This window comes from Drosophila ananassae, chromosome 2L (assembly GCF_017639315.1).
Source record: "Drosophila ananassae strain 14024-0371.13 chromosome 2L, ASM1763931v2, whole genome shotgun sequence".
NCBI lineage: Eukaryota > Metazoa > Arthropoda > Insecta > Diptera > Drosophilidae > Drosophila > Drosophila ananassae.
Genome location: NC_057927.1, coordinates 6470366 through 6490362, shown reverse-complemented (window position 1 = coordinate 6490362; position 19997 = coordinate 6470366). Strand labels below are relative to the sequence as shown.

The 19997-nt window shown below is 46.5% G+C and overlaps 2 protein-coding genes across 17 annotated transcripts in view; both read left to right on the top strand.

Annotated features, from left to right (window-relative positions):
* Positions 1-19997, top strand: part of LOC6499929 (F-actin-monooxygenase Mical) — a 41344-nt gene that overhangs the window by 7701 nt on the left and 13646 nt on the right. For 9 of the 16 annotated variants that reach the window (XM_032450923.2, XM_044714355.1, XM_032450907.2 and 6 more), the window contains 10 exons: positions 8089-8140; positions 13817-15474; positions 15538-15670; positions 15729-16240; positions 16617-16678; positions 17308-17580; positions 18138-18668; positions 19033-19296; positions 19354-19786; positions 19854-19969. In XM_032450923.2, the coding sequence (XP_032306814.1) occupies positions 13818-15474; positions 15538-15670; positions 15729-16240; positions 16617-16678; positions 17308-17580; positions 18138-18668; positions 19033-19296; positions 19354-19786; positions 19854-19969 (3981 nt within the window). In that variant the 5' untranslated portion in view covers positions 8089-8140; position 13817. Of the gene's footprint in view, positions 1-8088; positions 8141-10105; positions 10238-13558; positions 13691-13816; positions 15475-15537; positions 15671-15728; positions 16241-16616; positions 16679-17307; positions 17581-18137; positions 18669-19032; positions 19297-19353; positions 19787-19853; positions 19970-19997 lie in introns of those variants that run through there. The other 7 variants (XM_044714354.1, XR_004309929.2, XM_032450918.2 and 4 more) reach the window with 5 other exon arrangements.
* Positions 11481-12456, top strand: LOC6499928. The gene has a single exon (XM_001953577.4). The coding sequence runs from the start codon at positions 11769-11771 to the stop codon at positions 12288-12290; it is 522 nt and encodes a 173-aa protein (XP_001953613.2). The 5' UTR covers positions 11481-11768; the 3' UTR covers positions 12291-12456.

The following is a 19997-nucleotide window of genomic DNA, read 5'->3' as shown; positions in this document are numbered from 1 at the left end:
GGGTCTCTAAAGGTAGATTACCAGGTATCATATAGTCTAGAAACTCTTATTTATAAAATTGAAATAAAATCTTTGGCAGACTATATCAGATTACTAATTTTTAAGATCGACCAACAAAGGAATTCCAGAGGCAATCAAAGTTTTATGATATATTTTTATGTGTGGCTTGATGCCTCTTCTTGTGGCTACCATTTGCCCCATCTATGGATGGAGGCTACGTCTGCCCCTTGGTGGGCCTAGCAAACAAGTTTCTCTCTCTCACTGGCCGGGGTTCTGGTTGCGCATGAATCACTTTTTGTTTTTGTCCGGCCCTGCTCGCCGGAGTGCTGTTGGGCTTTGTCTTTTCGAAAGGTAACTAAACTATGTACACACAACAATGTACAATGTACAGTTAAAGGGCATTTGGGGTGGGAGAGCCAGAGATAGGAGTCGGAGAAATTGAGTTTATGACGTTTGCACTTAGCCCCCGGCGGAGAACATGGCACAGTTATCATATCATTCGTTAGCGGGCTGAAAGTTCTCTTATTCGAGCTGCCCGGCAGCGGAAGTTTGTCGGTCGAGCGTGAATCGATCCACGCAGCTAGCCCAGCTTGGCTTACGATTATATATTTCTCTAACTAATTCATTCATTTGTTCGGCCAGCCAGCCACTCACTGACTCAGTCACTCACTCACTCAGCCAGTCAGTCAGTCAGTCAGTCAGTCAATGAAATTCGGTTTCGGTGGAGCTGTTTTTGTTTGCTGCTTGATTGCATTGCCAGCGGATATTGGCAATGCAACTGGGAGAACTAAATGCATATGGCTTACTATCCCCCTTTCCATTTTCGGATATATACTCTTGGGAAATCAGCTGCAATAATCCCTGAATCCTTGCAGCACAATAAAATCAATTGGGTTAAAGAAACCTAATATTCATGCCTCGAATTACTTTAATTTGTTTCACTTTTTAATGGCTCTGTTGGCTGAAATTCAATAAACAAAAGCCAGAGCCAGAAACCAAGACTAGTTCACGGTCAACTCGTGCGCCTAATGACAGCCAACAATTTTAGCCAACAGGCCGCATAATTACATCAAAAGGCAGTGTTAGTTGGGGCACAAAAAACAGTTTCATTTACATTGTGCAGAGTCATGGGATCTGGTCAATGAATCGCAGTCTGAAATGCTCTTCCTCCACTCCTCCTCCAGCAATGTATGAAAAACAAATGAAAAATCCACCAAAATTGCCCCAAGCACGCCAACACAAATACAAGCAAGATGAATAAGAAGTCTGCACACGCGATATGGCTGTTGCTCATATGGAATACTATAAATGCCACGCCCACGCCCCGAACAAGGCTGATTATGGCCACATTTATTGACCACAAAGTAGCAGTTGCGAGAGACACTGGCACAGAGTGAAAAAGCCAAACAACAGCCGCACAATTCATGGACCAATGTGGGCAGGTGTCTTGGATTTCAGACGTGGAGCCAGTGTGTGGGTGGCTGGCAAGCGCCAAAATGTTAACTATTATTAACAGTTTATTAAAAACAGCTCAAGTGGCCAAGGTAAATAAAAACCAAAGAGATCCAGCTAAGCCGAAGCACGTGCTGCGACTTAAGTGGGCCAAAAGTATAAAAAAGTTAATGGAAAAATAATATTAAAACCCCTAGGAACTTCATAAAATGTACTAAGATATGATTTCTTCTTATTTGGCTGTAGATGATGTCATTACTTAATATAATTTATAAAAAAAACGAAGTATTTATACTAAAAGTGGTCTCTCGAACTTGCATCTCTGTACACCCAGTCGGATGAGTAATGCGAGGCATTTAGAAAGCGAAACTTTGGCATTAGAAAGAGCAACATTCCCCGACAAATAGAAAGAATTCTAAGTGAGAGAAAGGCGGCAGCCTAACAAGATTCTTCACGGAGAGAGATGGGAAGAGGTTTCTTGATTTCGATTTCAATTTCTGGCAAAAACTTGTTGCGAACCAATTACGCAATTTGCTGCTTTTCTGGCGATTAAATTTCAATGAAAATATTTTCATTTCCATTAATTTGATTTGTTGAAGAGGGCTCATCCATCTGCCAGTTGATCACTCCATCACTTTCCATCACGCGTCAGAACTTTCCCAAAGTTCACTGACTTTCTGGGCTGTTTCGGAGCCAAAGAGGAAAAATGTTGGACCCAAAAAACAGAAACTCGGGGAAAAATGTGCCTTAACGCAATGGCTGATGCCCATTGGCAGTGACGTGGGCTGTCATCGGCCTGACAGGCAGCAGTCACTGCACACAATACTACATACTGTAGTAACAATAACCACTCTAATCATAAGGCTAGTGATAGCCATAATGATGGCGGCGATTATGATGATGCTGCTGATTAGGCAGCCGGACAGCGGACCATGCCGCACCACAGTTTGCCGCCATCGCTAAATGGAATGAAACTTTATCGGATTAAATTTATGACAATTTTATGGGCAGTAACTGGGGTCGGTTAAATAAATGCACGGAAAACAAAAAGTCTACAAAACTGCCGGAATTTACAATTCTGAATAGGAAAGAATGCATTTTTGTTACCAACATGTTTCTCCAAGTGGGAGGCAATCAAAATTCCTTGTATTTTTTTTTTTTTTGTACAAAAAACCAAGTAGCTGCGGTCTAAAGATGATGATGATGATGATAAAAAATGGTATCGTTTGGGCAACTTCCTTGAAGTTTATGGCGTGTTGCATGTGTGCCATGTTGCATGCCTCGAGCTGCATGGGGCATAAACCTAGTGTAGTAGTGCTTTTTATGGTGGCGCTGGGGAGGAGGGGGAGGAATATGTTCGATATATGCCCCACATTATATAGTTCGGCCAGATCTCTGGCAGACCTCGCTGCGTTTTTCATTTCTCCTCTAAAGCACTAGAGCTCTAGCACTAGAGCTGCTTGACGGCCCGTCCCTCCATCCGCCTGTCTGTCTGACTGTCCGACTGTCCGACTGACTGACTGACTGGCTGCTTGTCGTGTGCTCACTCAATTAGCGCTCAGAGGACCGAAACAGAAACAGAAACTAAAGCAACAGCAACTGCAGCAGCAGCAGCAACAATAGCAACGGCAAGAGATGTTGCACTGGCCCAAGGATTGTGCAAATATTTGCGCGTTTAAACAAACTGCAAATGAAATTGTCTAACAACAGGCCTCAAATATGTTCGAAGCGTTCGCCGACCAATTGCTGGGTGGCTTCTGCTGCGGGTGAGGCTGCAACAGCATTGGCAGTTGCAATTTCTATTGCAATTGTTGCAAAATGCCAGCGGCCAAAGAAATCGACTCGAACTAATACCACACCAAGAGTGCAACAAAAAATGCTAAAATATAAATAAAATTCAATATAAAAATAGTTGCAGTTGCACTTTAAAATTAATGGATTGGCTCGGTTGGCTTAGCTTTCGATTTAAAAATACCAAAGAGCTTATAGGGCGCCACTATATTATTACGTTTTGAGATCATCTTTCAAGAATATGAACGATTGCTCATACGCCATGTGGTACCTGGAGATAATCACCTAATTGTTAACAAAATTTGCCATTTAATAACACTCATTCAGTGGCTATTAAAATGCTACTGTCATCGTACAACTTCACAGCCATCGTTGTTATGATTTTGCGATATTACTCATACGCCCGGTGTGCAGCTGCGATTTATGGCTAATTCCAAGGAAAACATAACGATTAGATAAGCGGTTTTGCTCTCGATTCCAGAGCTATCTCAATTATTAATTCTAGCCTAGCCTTGGGTGGAAGTTCATATACATTGTGTGGCTCTGTTTAGCACGTAGGCTCTAATTCTCGGAGGAAAGTGAAATCCAAACAGCTGCTAACTATGTGTCCATGCTTCCAATATTGATGGGCAAATGGTGAGAAAATTAATACTGTAACTGTCGGTGAGGAGAGGGAGGAGCTAGCAAACAAACAAACAAACAAACACGTTCGGCAAACAAATAAACACGCAGCTGGCTCAATCTGTATTGGCTGCGATGCGAGAGCAATTGGCAAGGCGATCCCAGCCACTTGACACTCTGTTTGTTTCCATTATCGATAAATGTTTGTCTATTGTCATCGAGATGGAGATCAGTGCCCCTGCCATCGCCACACTTGGCGATCTCGCCTTCGCTCACTCATTCACTAGCATTTTCCAATGAAAACGCCAATCCGACAGCGACGAGTCCAATTTTGGGCACTCACTTTCCTGCCCCGAACACTTTGAACATTTTCGCATCCGCTGGCCATATTCGATGGGGAATTTAGCCAAGGATGTTTTGCATTGCAATGGCAATTGCAATTCATCAACACCAATAGATTTGTCATGTGGCAGACGCATAATTAAATACTTTCACCTGTGCGCCGGCAATGGCTTTGCAGCAGATACTGCATACGGGATGGCAGATACAGCCTCCCAGAGCTCACCATGCCATGCCGTTTTCATGGCCAACCCGAAGCCGACAAAGCCAATGCACTAAAAATAGGTGCATTGCCTTTGCTAGAGACACATTTTCTTAATAGCCGCACTTCACGCACACTCAACGCGACATCACAAGAGTCGGGGACAGGTGACGTCGTCGCAGGCCAGGAGGTGAGCTGGGAGCAGTGCGTGAAAATGGTAATTTCGCACCTCGAACCTTGGCGTGCGATGGATTTGATAATTGAAAGTATCAAGGGACGCTTTCCAAAAACCCATAATTCAAATCTTGAAATGTATAAACTTGCTGTATTCTTTGGAAATAGAATCCTGCCTCTGTTTTAGTATTTATTTTCCTTCCCTTAAGTTGGAAAAGTTGAACTTTGTTTATTCCCACTCCACTCCGCTTTGAAATAGAAATGTGTGCTGCATTCTACGCCTCTGCTGGTGGAAATAGCTTTGATTTTCAGAACGTGTTTGGGGTCAGAATGTTTTGAAAGGCATCCTCTGGCCTCCACCCTTGAATGGGGTGTATTTAGAATCAATGTTTACACAAAGAACGGAGAACGGAGACCCAGCCCGTGGGCAGCTTGCTGCATCATCGAGTGGGCCCGTATTCCGCCGGCGTGTATCTTTCGGATGCAAGAACTGCAGCGCAGCTCTGGCAGATACATTTTCTTATTTTCTTGTTATTTTTAAACAAAAGTGCACGACCCAAGTTGGTTTTTGCTTTCTGCGTTGGTAGAGCTGTGCTGCCACGAGTGTGTGTTTATTTTGTGCGGCCCGTTTGTTTGTTGGCTTTGCCTTTGTGTATCTCGCAGATACTCGCAGATAGCGGATAGAAAAGTTTGACGAACGGGCTATGGGCGAAATGGGGAAAATTCAATATTGTGCTTGACACGGTCCAACATTTGACACAAGAGCCACGCCGAGGAGCGGCAATGAACTCTCAATGAAAGTGCAATTAAGTGCAGGCAAGGCAATGCTCGTAGCTAATTACATTTATCGCTTAGATGTTAATTATGCCGGCAGCGTGGTGGGGGTCGGGGCCTGTGTCTGATGACTGATTATGCAGGAGGAGGAGGAGGAGGAGGAGCGCCTCACTGGGAGGTCAATGATATAACAGATGATAACTACCGGCATTGTTGGCTCTGGCTTTGGCTTTGGTTCTCCTTTGTCGTCATTTCCATGGCAGCGCATTGCGGCTAAAGGTCAGGTCAGCCATCTATCTTGGCTGCTCCCAGCTCGCATCTCGTACCCCAGACTGGCCATCGTCAGATACTTTATCGCACTGTCTGCGGTGTTTGCCTTCGCAGCTGCTGTGTAGATTTTGTTTGTTTGCCGAGTTTACAGCGTGCCATAGACTACACTGGCTGGCAGCTGCCGCATCTAAACGGGTTAAACCAGCTAATAAATCAGGGGAAATTGTTTGTGGAAGTATCTGACAGGCCGGCGATAAAGACAGAATGAAATTGAAAGTGCAACTGTCCTTTGGCCGCGAAAAAAACACTTTTTATACCCCCCAAATTTGTGAAAATGCATTTAATTACAATATGAGACCAAGGTCTTTACCAAAAATCATTTGATTCTTTAACGGAATACCTTAAAAGACTTCCATATTAATTCCCTATAAATCTGCATCTAAAATAAAGGAACAAATTATTTTTTAGATTTTTTTCGAAAATTTTCTGGTGGATCTTGCGCCCTTGTAACCATTACATTTTTCTTCATTATTTTATTTTTTCACGTGTTCTTACATTTTGGGACCTCTCTCTTTTTGATTTTTTCTGAATATGAATTGGCAATAGATTACCCAACTAATGAACAACCAAAAATTTGCATATTTGTGCTGAAAATGCTTAGATTTGATTTGGGCGCGGTCGCTCATGATGTATAGAATTTTGAGCCCCTGAGCTGTTGTTTATTGACCCGAAAATTCGGCAACCGAGAGCTTCGAGTTATGGGCCAATGGAAAGAGCAACGTTTATGCGTTTTAATATGGAAAAAGTGCCCGGCGACGGCGACGGCGACGGCGATGGCTCAAATAGTGAAAGCTAACAACTACAGCAACAACTTGGCAACGTCTTTTGCACGGTTTGGTTTTCCTTAAGGCTTTTCCACTTCGGGCCAACCAGCCTGCAATCATATTTCACCTTAGCTCGGCGGGCCGCGTTCGCTGTTGCACTTGTCGTGGTGGCGGTTTTGTTTTTTTTTTTATTGTAGTTTCTGCTGCGACTGTTGCTGTTGCTGCTGCTGCTGCTGCTGCTGCGGCTGCGGTGGCTATAAAAATAACCGAACACTTGCCATTGCACACTTGGCCAAGTTTGGCAACTTTTGACGGCTGCTGCTGCGGCAGGCAGCGAACCAAACTGGCTAACAGAAAAACGAGTTGTTGTTTGCATGCCAGTATTTCTAACTATTTTTTGTTACTTCGTGTGAGTCTGTCTATCCCCATTGGCAACATTTAATTTCATTCATTGCAGTCGGCGGCCAAACAGCAGCCGACAAAACTGCCAGCCAGGAGACGCAATACCTTTTTCCTATATACTTCCAAAGGGTATCTATAGTTTTCAACAAAAACTTGAAACTATATACTCCAAACTATACATAAAGTTAGAGTTCTATAGATAGTTTCTTTTTTGCCTATTTTATTTGAAATTTAGTATTTGAAAGAGAGTAGATGGATGCAATTTTGTTAGAGCATTTCCCCAATAACTATTTTCCAGAGCTTGAGTTTCCTCTGTGCGGTCGGCCACGTGATTTTATGTTTGGGCTTTTCTTTCTGGCTTATTTCTTTTTTGGTCTTGTCTCCTCTGGTTAGTTGTTGTGACTGGGGATTGGGGATTGGGGACTGGGGATTTCTGCATTTTCCGCTGTGGAGCTGGAGTCTCCACAAAGTGTTTTATTCATCGTTATACGTCTGAGCGTCATCGTTTCGTCGTCTCCACTGAGTTTTAACGCCATTTTCGTGCCTGGGCTGTTGCATTCGAACAAAAGCCCAGGCACACGTAGTATTTGCTGCAGTTTTAACTGCCCAGAGTGGCGCACAATTCATTGCAGAATGGTGGACTGTGGCAGGACGGGGCAAGTGGAGACAGACAGGCCGAAGGATGTGGTAATTGCCATGTGGTAGCCGACGTTACCTAAGCAGGTGTTTACGTCTGCGATTTTGTTTGTTTACCTTGTCTGCGATTGCAATTGAGCGAGCAATAAATAGTTCTGGCAATCTGTCGTATTCAATCTGGTTTTTGGATAGCGCCCATACCTTTATTAGTTGGGGTTTCAGTCCAGAAGAGTGTATTTCCCACTTCGGTCTAACCAGCTTGGCATTTATCTTGGCATTTTTTCTCTATTTTTTGCATAATTCTGTTGTTGTTTTCATACCCACGCGACTCACTGAGAACGTGAAATCCATCATAAGCCCATAGACATTTATAAATTGGTTTTCTTGCTCGGTTTTTGTTGCCTGCCAGCGGTGTTGATGCTTTCCGAGTTATTCGCACAACCCACATGAGTTTCGAACGAAGGCCCCCCCCGATATCTTTAATTGGCCTCAACATTGAAATGTCATGGGACTTGGTAGCATAATTGGAAACAATAAATTGTAGCTCTTGGTTGCTTTTATTTGCATACAACTCGATCTAACCATATCAAATTTCTTTTTCAGTTAATGCTGCATATATGACAGACCCACACGACATCGCCAACGACTGAGACAAGTAAGTTGAGTGTGCAATTAACCCCGCACAAGAATTGAATATTTATGTAAATTGTAAATTGTAATTTTGTATTTTATTTTGCAAAAGGAGAACTTGTCCGGGTCTGACCCCAATCCCAGTTGTAATGCAAGTAGAGCTGAGTAAGAGGGCGGAATGGGAAGCCTATATGCATATCCCCACACCCAGTTTAGTTATTTTGTTCCTGTGCAGGCGGAATACTTCTTTTTTTTTGCCTTTATTTTAATAAAATGTGGGTTGACGCAGAGCGGATGGAAGCCAGCTTTTCCCACCGGGATACGACCTGCAACTTCCACTGATATCAACGGAACTGTTTCCAAAGGATTATCCTCAAAGGATGGGGCTGGCGTGAAGCGAGGAAATTGATTCGTTTGCCAGCAGCTCCCTCACCCATACCTCGGATGATGTCATTTTGAAGCCTAAGGCGCCAATAAAATTGATTTTGCATTAAAATTCGTTTAAGAAGAAATTGCTTTGGCGCAAGGAATAAAAAACTGGGGGAGTCCACACTTAATACCAATTAATTCTGTATTTATTCTATACAAAATACATAGTATATACGTATAAATGAAAAAGTTAAAGGCGCCTCGCCGAGTGTCGGGCCATCTCGGCCAAAATGTTTGGCTCGTGGCTGCGAGTTGGCCAACCGCATCGTTTGCTGACCCAATTCTGCTTGGCTAAGAATAGCAAAAATGTTTAAGCGAACATACATTGCGCTGTGCTGCTGTGCTGCTGTGCTGTCTGTTTCAAATATCTCTGCCTCGGATTACACTGGCGAGAGTGCAGAATTATTTCAGAAAAAACATCAAAACATGTACTCAGATTCTGCAAAAGTTTGCCGTCCTATTTATATCTCAGTTTCAAACTTTAATCTGCATAGACAGAGTTCTAAAAGCGAAATATGGTCGCGGTGTCACAGCGTTTTCAAATCCTAATTGGGCAGCATTTCGAATTAAGCTGTTCTGTCAGCACTTGGCCCGGCCCTCGGTAATTGAATGTAATTTATTAATTCACGTCGGTTAGTGCCAACTAAAATGCACTAACAAATTTATAACAATGCCCAAAATTTAGATTTTGGCTTCAAACCAAATGCTGGCGACAAGATTTATTCAATCAAATCTATTTTCATTGTCTTTTCACTTGTCATCTCGATGTAATTGTGAAAATCACAGAAATTTGATGAAAAACGCCAGCGGGCGTGCCTCTTGATTGTCACTCTTCCCTAGATACTTCCGCATAGCTTATACTATGGCAGTATAGTTTGTTGTCTTCATAAATCAATTTGTTGCAATTTCAACAATTTTTGGTGCGAATCGGTGCGAGCTGTCGATCAATTGGCAGGGCAACCAGAATTAGACAACAAATCAATCAATCGTCCCACTGTTTGCCTCAGATGTTAGCATTCTAAAATAAGATAGGTGCTAAAAACATAATTTATATGTCTGAAATACTCACCATATAGTTTTCATTTTGTTAACACATTTTGAAGGTTTTCACTTTTCGAATATCGACTCTGAAAACTCTTCACGTTTGGGCAGCATATTTCTATCGCTGGCTGTCACATAAAAATTGACCAAAATAAAGCAGAGAATGTATATGGAAATGACGTGACTTTCATTCAAAGTTCTGCTTATTCCGCATTATTAGAAAGTGTACTTATGGCTCTTTCTTATCGAAAACTTCGAATGCACCTCAACTCGTTAGTTGATAAAAAAGAAAGAAACACTTGTTTGATTCGTTCTGACTGTAGATACAATATCTATAAATCTATAATTAGAGTTTTGTTCGTGTTTTTGTGACGATCGTCGTCACAGTTCCCACGTTGTTCTCCGCCGCCAGGTGGGTGTTTGGGAGGTTCCTTGTTTTTGTTCACCTGACGGATTCATTGTATCTTTGTCAGCCGCCTTTGTAGAGGGCCTTAAAAATGATGCCGAGCTCCGGGATGGCTTCATTACTGATCAAGTGGCTCCTGAATACGCAACGAAAATCTCTCCGCGAATAAATAAATTAAATAAACAAACACCAGAGTGGGTGATATAATCAAAGACTTGGTAGAGCGACCAGAGCGAACTGCTTCAGGTGAGCGGCAAACAGTTTTGACAAAAGTGTACTATTTGGGTTGGAAAAACAAAATTAATTATTTTGTTTATGAATGAGGCAACAAGATTTGGTGTGTTTCGAATATTTCGTATGAATTTCCTGGCTATTGGCCAAGTTTTTCTTTATTGTTGGGTTCAGATGGGAGATGGGAAGGCAAACGTTTTGAATTAAAATCTGAGATGGTTCATTTGTTTCCGAGAACCTTGATCTTGTCCGGCCGGCCATGTGCATCGTTTAATAACATAAACGAGGAAATCTTTCGCTTTCCCACAGTCCAAAGATTCCAAATTTTCTTTTCATTTTTGTGTCTCTGAGCTTGTGACTAATTGAGCTTCCTATATGTGGGTGGGTTGTATTTTTGGGCCATCCTCCCGAGTACTTATAGTATGCAAAAACATGACCATAGATGACTCATTCGCGCATTTAACACCCCCTGGGGTGATTCGGGTGCTTTTGGCACACCCCCGCCTGCCGGTTTGTTGAATTTTAATTTCCCTTCCTGCCTCAACAAACTCTGCATTGTCGGCAGACAAAAATCGATAATGGCTAAACTTTTCATTTTCTTTGGACTTTAATTTTTTTGTATTTCATCTGACGGCCCCCGCCTCTGATGGCGCAGTGACATAATGCCGTGGTGTGTGCCCGATGTGACCTACAAGGCTTTTGTTTAACCCAGACAAACACAGTGGGAGCCACAGAAAAGAGCCGGAGAATGGAGAAGAGAACGGAGAGTGGGAGCTATGCTGGCTGTCGAGCTGTCGCCAATTGCGTGACCCACCCAACCGCCGCCTCTTTCTTGTCCGAGCCCGGGGGCGAGCTCCATTTTTTATGACTTTCTTGGCGCCAATCGAATTTTTCGCTCGAACTTTAATAGACGATGAGACAACAGAAATTGGAACTGACTGACTCTTGGCATTTGGTTAAGGGATTTCATGTGTGGGTCGTTGTAGAATAATTTGTCAGAAGGTAATGCCCATGCAAAAAATAAAAGAAAAAAAGAGTAAAAGGAGAACCCATTGTGCGTGGAATACAAAAAAACGGTTGAATAACATTTCCTTGAGAAGGGATTTCCTTTCCTTTCAAAGTGCCCCCTTCCGTGCTTCCATTATTGTGAGATAAAGAAAAATATTTATGGCATTCCGACATATCCTAGACTAGCTGCCAAAACAAGATAGGGTTTAAGGAACTCCATTCCACAAAACCAAGCAAGCTTCCCCTATCATCTCCAAACGATAACTTACAGATCATCCGGCATTCGTATTAGTATATCACAAACCTCGGGACTAGCTACATTTCTAGAAATATTTTTTTCACCAAAAATATTTAGATTTTCCTATTTAGATTAGGCCGACGCCGCAAAAGTACAAACTTATAAATTCATTGTTAATTTTTAGCAATACGAAAACTAAAAACAACGAAAGTCAGAAGCATCTAAAATCGTATATCTTTGAGTCGAACCGAATCGATTCGAATCGCGGAGAGCTCCTCTGGTCTAACTGAATCCACAAATATGAATCCGACCAATCTGGGCAAGCAGAACGGTGCACTGGTGCTAGAGGTGTTGAAGGTGCTCGGTCGTCCGGCAACTAGTTTCGAGGTTGCAGAGCGTGTGGCCGATGTCTATAAGCTGCCGCTGCAACCCATCCGCCCAGTGGTGACCGATGTGCTCGAGGGTGGGGTGCGCCAGGGGTTCTTTAGCTGCAGCGGTGGCCGGTACTCGGTGGTGCAGCCAGTGGTGGACCAGCTGAGCCGGGACATCGACCAGTATGCGGCAGAGATCCTGGCCCTGGACAGCCAGTCAAGTAGCAGCGGCGGAGACGACGATGACGGGAATGCGAGTGCCGCCGGACAGCCGCTGCCACAGATGTCGGAACTGATGCTCAAGCTCCAGCAGCTGGACGGATCGCCACCGATGGTGATCGTGAACCGCTACCGCCGCGTCTCAGCCGGCGAGCAGCGAGAGCACACCCCGTCCGGAGACGTGCCCATGGACGATGTCATTCTCATGCTGCCAGTCTCGCCCCTACTCTAAACAAATTCTCCATTATTGCAAATTGTAAGACCCATTGCACAGTTTTGTGAGTGCTCCATGCGAAGACCCACACCATCCATACAACCACCACACATTCAACCTTAACTGGCGTCAAATAAACTAGGCAATGGTTCATGTTACCATCGTTGCGAATCGGGAGCAAGCACCCTTTCCTTATGCTGATCCTGGCCAGGCCACAAAAATGGGGCAATGACTCGTGTCCTCCTTTATGGCGTTGTTCTTTCCCTTACCCCCAGGGCTATTGTCCTTTGTGAGCAAGTGCGGGACATTCACATTCACATTCACATTCACATTCACATTCGCACAAAGAACGAACAGCTGCGGTTGTGGCTTACTTTTCATTTTTATTTTATTCCCACTCCACTTCACTTGAGTGCTCCCACCTTGCACCACGGCACAAGTGGGTGGGCCGGCAGTTCCCGGTTTTGAGCCACCGAATGTCCATTGTCAGGTTGTTGCCTGTCTAGGCGGATCCAAGCAGAAGTTCAAACTCGAGTGGCAGCCTTTTACCGGCTCATTTGCCTTTGGCTTTTGTGTCTGGTTCACTAGTCATCACTTCCCTCCCGGGGCCAGTTCCAATTATAGCCCCAAGTTGGGCAAACTACAAAGGTTGTTGATGGCTTCCAAGTGACTTGTTTTCGAGGGGAAGAGTATCGTCCAGTTCGTCTTGGGCCAGGCCGTGTTCTTTGTTCGGAAATTCCCCATATTTTTTTACCACTGACCCGCACCGCAGCATGAGTAATTCTCTCTGATTCAATTAATTGAAGTATAATGCTCGCCGTCGAGATTCGAGTAAGCTGAGAAATGTGAATGCAACTGGGAAGACGATGACAAGTTCAAATTAAAGGTCTTTGTTGGCTCTAAAATGCTTTTTTTGCCGCGGGGGAGTTTGTGTATCTTTCGGCTTTTAGCAGCTTGTGTATCTTGTGAATATTTAAAAAGTAAAACTTTTATATTGTTTACGTATTTGCATGTGGGGAAGGGTTGTCCATTCCGAGGAAAGAAAGGATGGTTCGTTGACATTAAAGCAGGTCAGGATATGCCCTCACAAAGGAAGGCATTTTCAATCGGATAATGGAATGAATAAAATGAAAAATATGAATTAGGTTTAAGAGGTCTTTGGTCTTAGATCTGTGGGGTTATGTTTTCCTTTCCTCATAATTAAATTATTTTAATTAGCTTAAATAGGGTATATCTCGGAATCACGACTGTTTAATTCGCTTAATTAATTCAAATTAATTTGACAGCCAAGACGGCGCACGAAAAACGGCGAAGATCTGCGAAAATAAACAAAAGCATTTCGCATTTAGGGAAATGTGAATGAAAAATCTGTCAAATGAGAATAATATTTAAGGCCAAAACACAAGGCAGACCCATGTGTGAGTTGTATTGCCCAGCTGCCATGTGCATGTATCGTTGTCCAGAACACCACTGTTACATCTCCACACCACAGAAACCACACCCGACTAATCCCTGATTCCCGTTCTCTCTTTTCGTTCTCGCAGAATGAGCCGCCAACACCAGCGGCACCACCACCACCACCACCAGCAGCTCCACCAGCCGCAGCAGCAACAGCAGCTGACGGCCCAGCAGCAGCAGCAACAACAGCTGCTCATGGCGGAGCATGCCGCAGCCGCGGAGGCGGCGGAGCTGTTCGATCTCCTCTGCGTGGCCACCACGATGCGCCAGATCCTGGCACTGCACCGGGCCATGTGCGAGGCGGTGGGGCTGCGTCCATCGCCGCTCAACGACTTCTATCCCCGGCTGAAGGCCAAGGTGCGCTCCTGGAAGGCGCAGGCGCTGTGGAAGAAGTTCGACGCCCGCGCCGCCCACCGGGTCTACGGAAAGGGGGCGGCCTGCTCCGGCACCCGGGTACTGGTGATCGGAGCCGGGCCCTGCGGCCTGCGCACCGCCATCGAAGCCCAGCTCCTGGGCGCCAAGGTGGTGGTGCTGGAGAAGCGCGACCGCATCACCCGCAACAATGTACTCCACCTGTGGCCCTTCGTGATCACGGATCTGCGCAATCTGGGCGCCAAGAAGTTCTACGGAAAGTTCTGTGCCGGCTCCATCGACCACATCTCTATCCGGCAGCTGCAGTGCATGCTGCTCAAGGTGGCCCTGCTCCTGGGAGTGGAGATCCACGAGGGCGTCAGCTTCGAGCACGCCGTGGAGCCCAACGGCGAGGGAGGCGGCTGGAGGGCAGCTGTTTCCCCATCGGATCACGCCGTCTCCCACTACGAGTTCGACGTCCTGATTGGCGCAGACGGCAAGCGGAACATGCTGGACTTCAGACGCAAGGAGTTCCGCGGCAAGCTGGCGATCGCCATCACCGCTAATTTCATAAACAAGAAGACCGAGGCCGAGGCCAAGGTGGAGGAGATCAGCGGTGTGGCCTTCATCTTCAACCAGGCCTTCTTCAAGGAGCTCTACGGCAAGACCGGCATCGACCTGGAGAACATTGTCTACTACAAGGACGAGACGCACTACTTTGTGATGACGGCCAAGAAGCACAGTCTGATCGACAAGGGCGTGATAATCGAGGACATGGCCGATCCCGGCGAGCTTCTGGCCCCTGCCAACGTGGACACCCAGAAGCTGCACGACTATGCCCGCGAGGCGGCCGAGTTCTCCACGGAGTACCAGATGCCCAATCTGGAGTTTGCGGTGAATCACTACGGCAAGCCGGACGTGGCCATGTTTGACTTCACGTCGATGTTCGCCGCCGAGATGTCCTGCCGGGTAATTGTCCGCAAAGGATGTCGATTGCTGCAGTGCCTTGTAGGCGACAGCCTGCTGGAGCCCTTCTGGCCCACGGGATCGGGCTGTGCTCGCGGCTTCCTCTCCAGCATGGACGCCGCCTATGCGATCAAGCTGTGGTCTAATCCCCAGAACAGTACTCTGGGTGTCTTGGCGCAGCGAGAGAGTATCTACAGGCTGCTGAACCAAACCACGCCGGACACTCTGCAAAGGGACATCAGTGCCTATACGGTGGACCCGGCCACGCGTTATCCCAATCTGAACAGGGATTCGGTTAATAGCTGGCAGGTGAAGCATTTGGTGGACACCGACGACCCCTCCATTCTGGAGCAGACCTTCATGGATACGCATGCGTTGCAGGCGCCCCATGTGGACACTCCCGGCAGGCGAAAGCGACGCAGTGGAGGTCAGTAGCACTGTTGATTTGTTTTCCAAGAGCTCTTTATTAAAAGTGTTTATGTTTTTTTAGATACTCTGCCCCAAGGAGCCACACTACTGCGATGGATCAGTGCCCAGTTGCACTCGCATAACTTTGCGGCGGAGCTGAAGGAGCCTTCGGATGTTTTTCGCAACGGACGTGTCCTGTGTGCCCTCATCAGTCGGTGAGTGTTGGATGAAACAAAATTAGGCTCCTTTGTTACACCTGGATTTCTTCCGTAGCTATCGCCCTGATCTCATAGACTTGGCGGCCACCAAAGACATGAGTCCCCTGGAGTGCAACGAACTGGCCTTTGCCGTTCTGGACCGGGAGCTGCACATAAATCGCATCATGACCGCCAAGCAGTCGCTGGATCTCACGGACGTGGAGTCGCGGGTCTGGCTGGCCTACCTGGACCAGATCTGCGAGCTGTTCCGCGGCGAGATCCCCCACATCAAGCACCCCAAAATGGACTTCAGTGACCTGCGCCAGAAGTATAGGATCAACCATGCCCACGCCCAGCCGGACTTCTCCAAGCTGCTGGCCACGAAACCGAAAGCCAAGTCACCCATGCAGGATGCGGTGGACGTACCGACGACTGTACAGCGGCGATCCGTGCTGGAGGAGGAGCGGGCCAAGCGGCAGCGTCGCCACGAGCAGTTGATGCAGAGCGGAGGTGTGGCCGCGGGATCCGGTGGCGGAGGAGTGGCCGGCAGCGGAGGGGCAACTGGAGCGGGAAGCAGCTTGCAGCCGGGTGTGTTAAAGATAACCATCGTACATCGTAGTCTGGCAGATAAATGAATCTCGGAGTGGGTGGCGGAGAAGCGCCCGTTCCCGTGAAATTGTAAAGTGGCAATAAAATCTCAATTCGAGGAGAGGAATGTCTTGATCGATTATAGTTCGCTTTGCTGCACGATGCTCAGATTTTGTTTTGTGTTTTCGATAACCAATTGATTCAAAATTCGAGTTCAGTTCCCCCATTCTTGTAATCGAATGTTAAAATTAAAGTGGCAGCTAAGTGAATATTATAGTTTTAAGTGGATTGATAGGGAAACCACTCCGGAGAAGAAGTTACTGCCTGTACGATCGGTTAGTGAGTGCGAATTTATTGTCTTATTTTCTCGCTTCAGGTCAGAACGATACTCCTCGTCGCTCGAAGAAACGCCGACAGACCGACAAGACCGCCAATATTGTGAGTAGATGCTGGCATTATGTCCTATCATGGATCGATTCCATAAACCAGGTCCAGAAGGCTGAAGAGTGAGCCATTTCCGAGCACCTCTTCAGCCGTTTGCACTTGTTTCGTTATTATACATTCGAATTGTATTTCTTTCATTGCCATAAATTTGTTAAATTCGTTTTAAATCAATCTATCATGTACATATACATACGAAATTAATTAATTGTTAACCACACAAAGTAAATCTCAAGAAATCGCAGTATCATATGAAACCCAAATCAAATCAATCGAACAACTCTGCTCCCAAGGTTCAGCTCCTGCTGAGAACAGCTCTCTGTCATGAACTCAGTAACGCCATTAGCGCATACGAATCCATCAATGAGGTCAGTTCGCTCAGTGTCCAATTGTCCCAGTGTTGTCCTCCAGTGTGTGGTCCTCATTGTATCGAATCATTCCCTAGTCATAGCCACGTAGTCCATCCTAGAAGTAGTCCATAGAAAGTAGTCATCGCTTCGTGTCCGTCCCAAAACAAATCACGCCCCAAAAAGTCTCACATCCTTGTGAGGAAAGACAAGACCCTCCACCCAGTACCCCCACCCAAATCTCCAATGTGTGTTTCACTATCCTAATCTGCTGCGCAGGAGGAGCGCCAGCAGCGTCTGCAGGAGATCGAGGAGAATCGTCAGGAGCGGATGAGCAAGAGGCGCCAGCAGCGCTACCATCAGACCCAGAACTTCTATAAGAGCTTACAGCTCCTCCAGGCGGGAAAGTTACTCCGCGAGGGCGGCCTTGGCGAGGGGGGTGTGGCCGAAGACGGCACCCCCTTCGAGGACTATTCGATATTCCTCTATCGACAGCAGGCTCCGGTTTTCAACGATCGTGTCAAGGACCTGGAGCGGAAGCTTCTGTTTCCCGTAAGCGATGGGAGAACTTTGCGTTCTCCTGCTCCTGCACGCGGCGTTATCTTCGTTGTTGTTCTTGTCTTGGTCCTGCCAGAGGACACTGTTGCTCCTAACCCACGACTAACGCTGATGTTCTGCCCCTAAAATCAATAAATCTAAGATTGAATGCTAACTATTAAGTTCAAGAAAGGCTAATATATTTGTGACTGAGCGGTTAACCCAACTAAAGAAGAGATCTGCCCGAGTTTTATATTTAAGTTCTAAAACATAGAAGTTTAAGATCTGCCAGATACTAAAATGCAGACGCCAAGTTTCAAGCTTGTCCTCCTAACCCTTCCGAATGGGCCTCTACTTTAAGCTTACTTTATGTTAGCTTAAACTGTTTGCCTTTTGAGTTGATCGTTTATGTTGTTGCGGACTTTAAAAGTAAAGTATTTACGTATATCTATAAATTTTGATTTCTTCACCCCGACATCCTGCCACCCGATCTCCGATTTTATTTTAAATGCCCCAAAAATACACACCAACACCGAACCATCGACCGCGACACGAATAAAACCCCACCAAAGGATCGCGAACGTGGCGACATACCCTCAGCCATGCCCCGCACGGCGGATGAGCAGTTCAGTGACCGCATCCGGAACATGGAACAGCGGATGACGGGACGCGGCGGTCACGGGGCCGACAAGAAGCCCAAGGATCTGATGCGGGCCATTGGCAAGATCGACTCGAATGACTGGAATGTGCGCGAAATCGAGAAGAAGATCGAACTCTCCAAGAAGACGGAGATCCATGGGCCCAAGGGCCGAGAGAAGGTGCCCAAGTGGAGCAAGGAGCAGTTCCAGGCACGGCAGCACAAGATGTCCAAGCCGCAGCGGCAGGACTCCCGCGAGGCTGAGAAATTCAAGGACATCGATCAGACGATTCGGAATCTCGACAAGCAGCTGAAGGAGGGCCACAACCTGGACGTGGGCGAGCGGGGTCGCAACAAGGTGGCCTCAATCGCGGGCCAGTTCGGCAAAAAGGACGAGGCCAATTCGGATGAGAAGAACGCCAGCAGCAATGCCACCACCAACACCAACACAGTCATACCCAAATCTGTGAGTAATTTTGTGTTCATCCCACCTTCCTGTTATTATAATTATCCTTTTGTGTTGTGGATTTCTTTAAATGGTTTGCCCTTTACTTGCTTTGCGTTTTATTTATTTTTTTTGCCTATTTTTGTGGTGGCTTCCTGTGGTTGCAGCTACTTGTGTAGTTGCTCTTGCTGCTAGTGCTCCCGTTGTTGTTGTTAGCGTGCTTCCAGGATCTCAACATCCTCACATTCACACGAGCATATAGTCATTAGACCACTCATTCATAAAACTCATTGCAATGCCAAGCAAATGTTAATTGTTAATTATGTTACTACTATGCCCAATGCCATAAGATCGTTCTAATAAATTGTATTTGGACGCCTAACAGAGTTCCAAGGTGGCGCTGGCCTTCAAAAAGCAGGCTGCCTCCGAAAAGTGCCGCTTCTGCAAGCAAACCGTTTACCTGATGGAGAAGACCACCGTGGAGGGGCTGGTCCTGCACCGCAATTGCCTTAAGTGCCACCACTGCCACACCAACTTGCGCCTGGGCGGCTACGCCTTCGATCGCGACGATCCCCAAGGACGCTTCTATTGTACGCAGCACTTCCGGTTGCCGCCCAAGCCGCTGCCCCAACGCACCAACAAGGCCAGGGTAAGTGGAGATATTCTAAACTGGAAATTAAAAACTAAATGAATCTATTTCTCCCAGAAATCTGCTGGCGCCCAGCCTGCCTCACCTGCTGCTCCATCCGCACCCCAGGCCGCTGCTGCTGCTGCCGCTCTCGCCGCCGAACCTATGGACACTACTCCGCCCAGGGACACGGTGGATCTGTTGGAAACATCCAGGGCCTCCGCTGCAGCCGCCTCCGCCGATGCCATGTCGGATGACGAGGCCAATGTCATTGACGAGCACGAGTGGTCGGGACGCAACTTCCTGCCCGAATCCAACAACGATTCGCAGTCGGAGCTGTCCAGCTCAGACGAAACGGACACGGAGTCCGATTCGGAGATGTACGAGGAGGCGGATGACTCGCCATTCGGAGTACAGACCCTGCAACTCGCCTCCGACTGGATTGGAAAGCAGTATGCCGAGGATAGCGATGATTCGGACGATTTCTACGACTCCAGCGAAGGTATTGCGGGTGAGTGGCCACCACTCCGGGAGTTTCTCATAACCTACAAGGTTACTAAACTCTCGTTATTTCCCAGATGATGGCAAGGACGATACCGAAGGCGAGGAGTTCAAGAAAGCCCGGGAGCTGAGACGCGAGGAGGTGCGTTTGCAGCCCCTGCCCGCCAATCTGCCCACGGACACTGAAACAGAGGTGAGTTTCTGCATCGTTTGATGTCTCT

What these genes read in the sequence shown, in the direction of transcription:
- LOC6499928 (XM_001953577.4), top strand. Translation starts at nt 11,769, where the DNA reads ATGAATCCGACCAATCTGGGCAAGCAGAACGGTGCACTGGTGCTAGAG.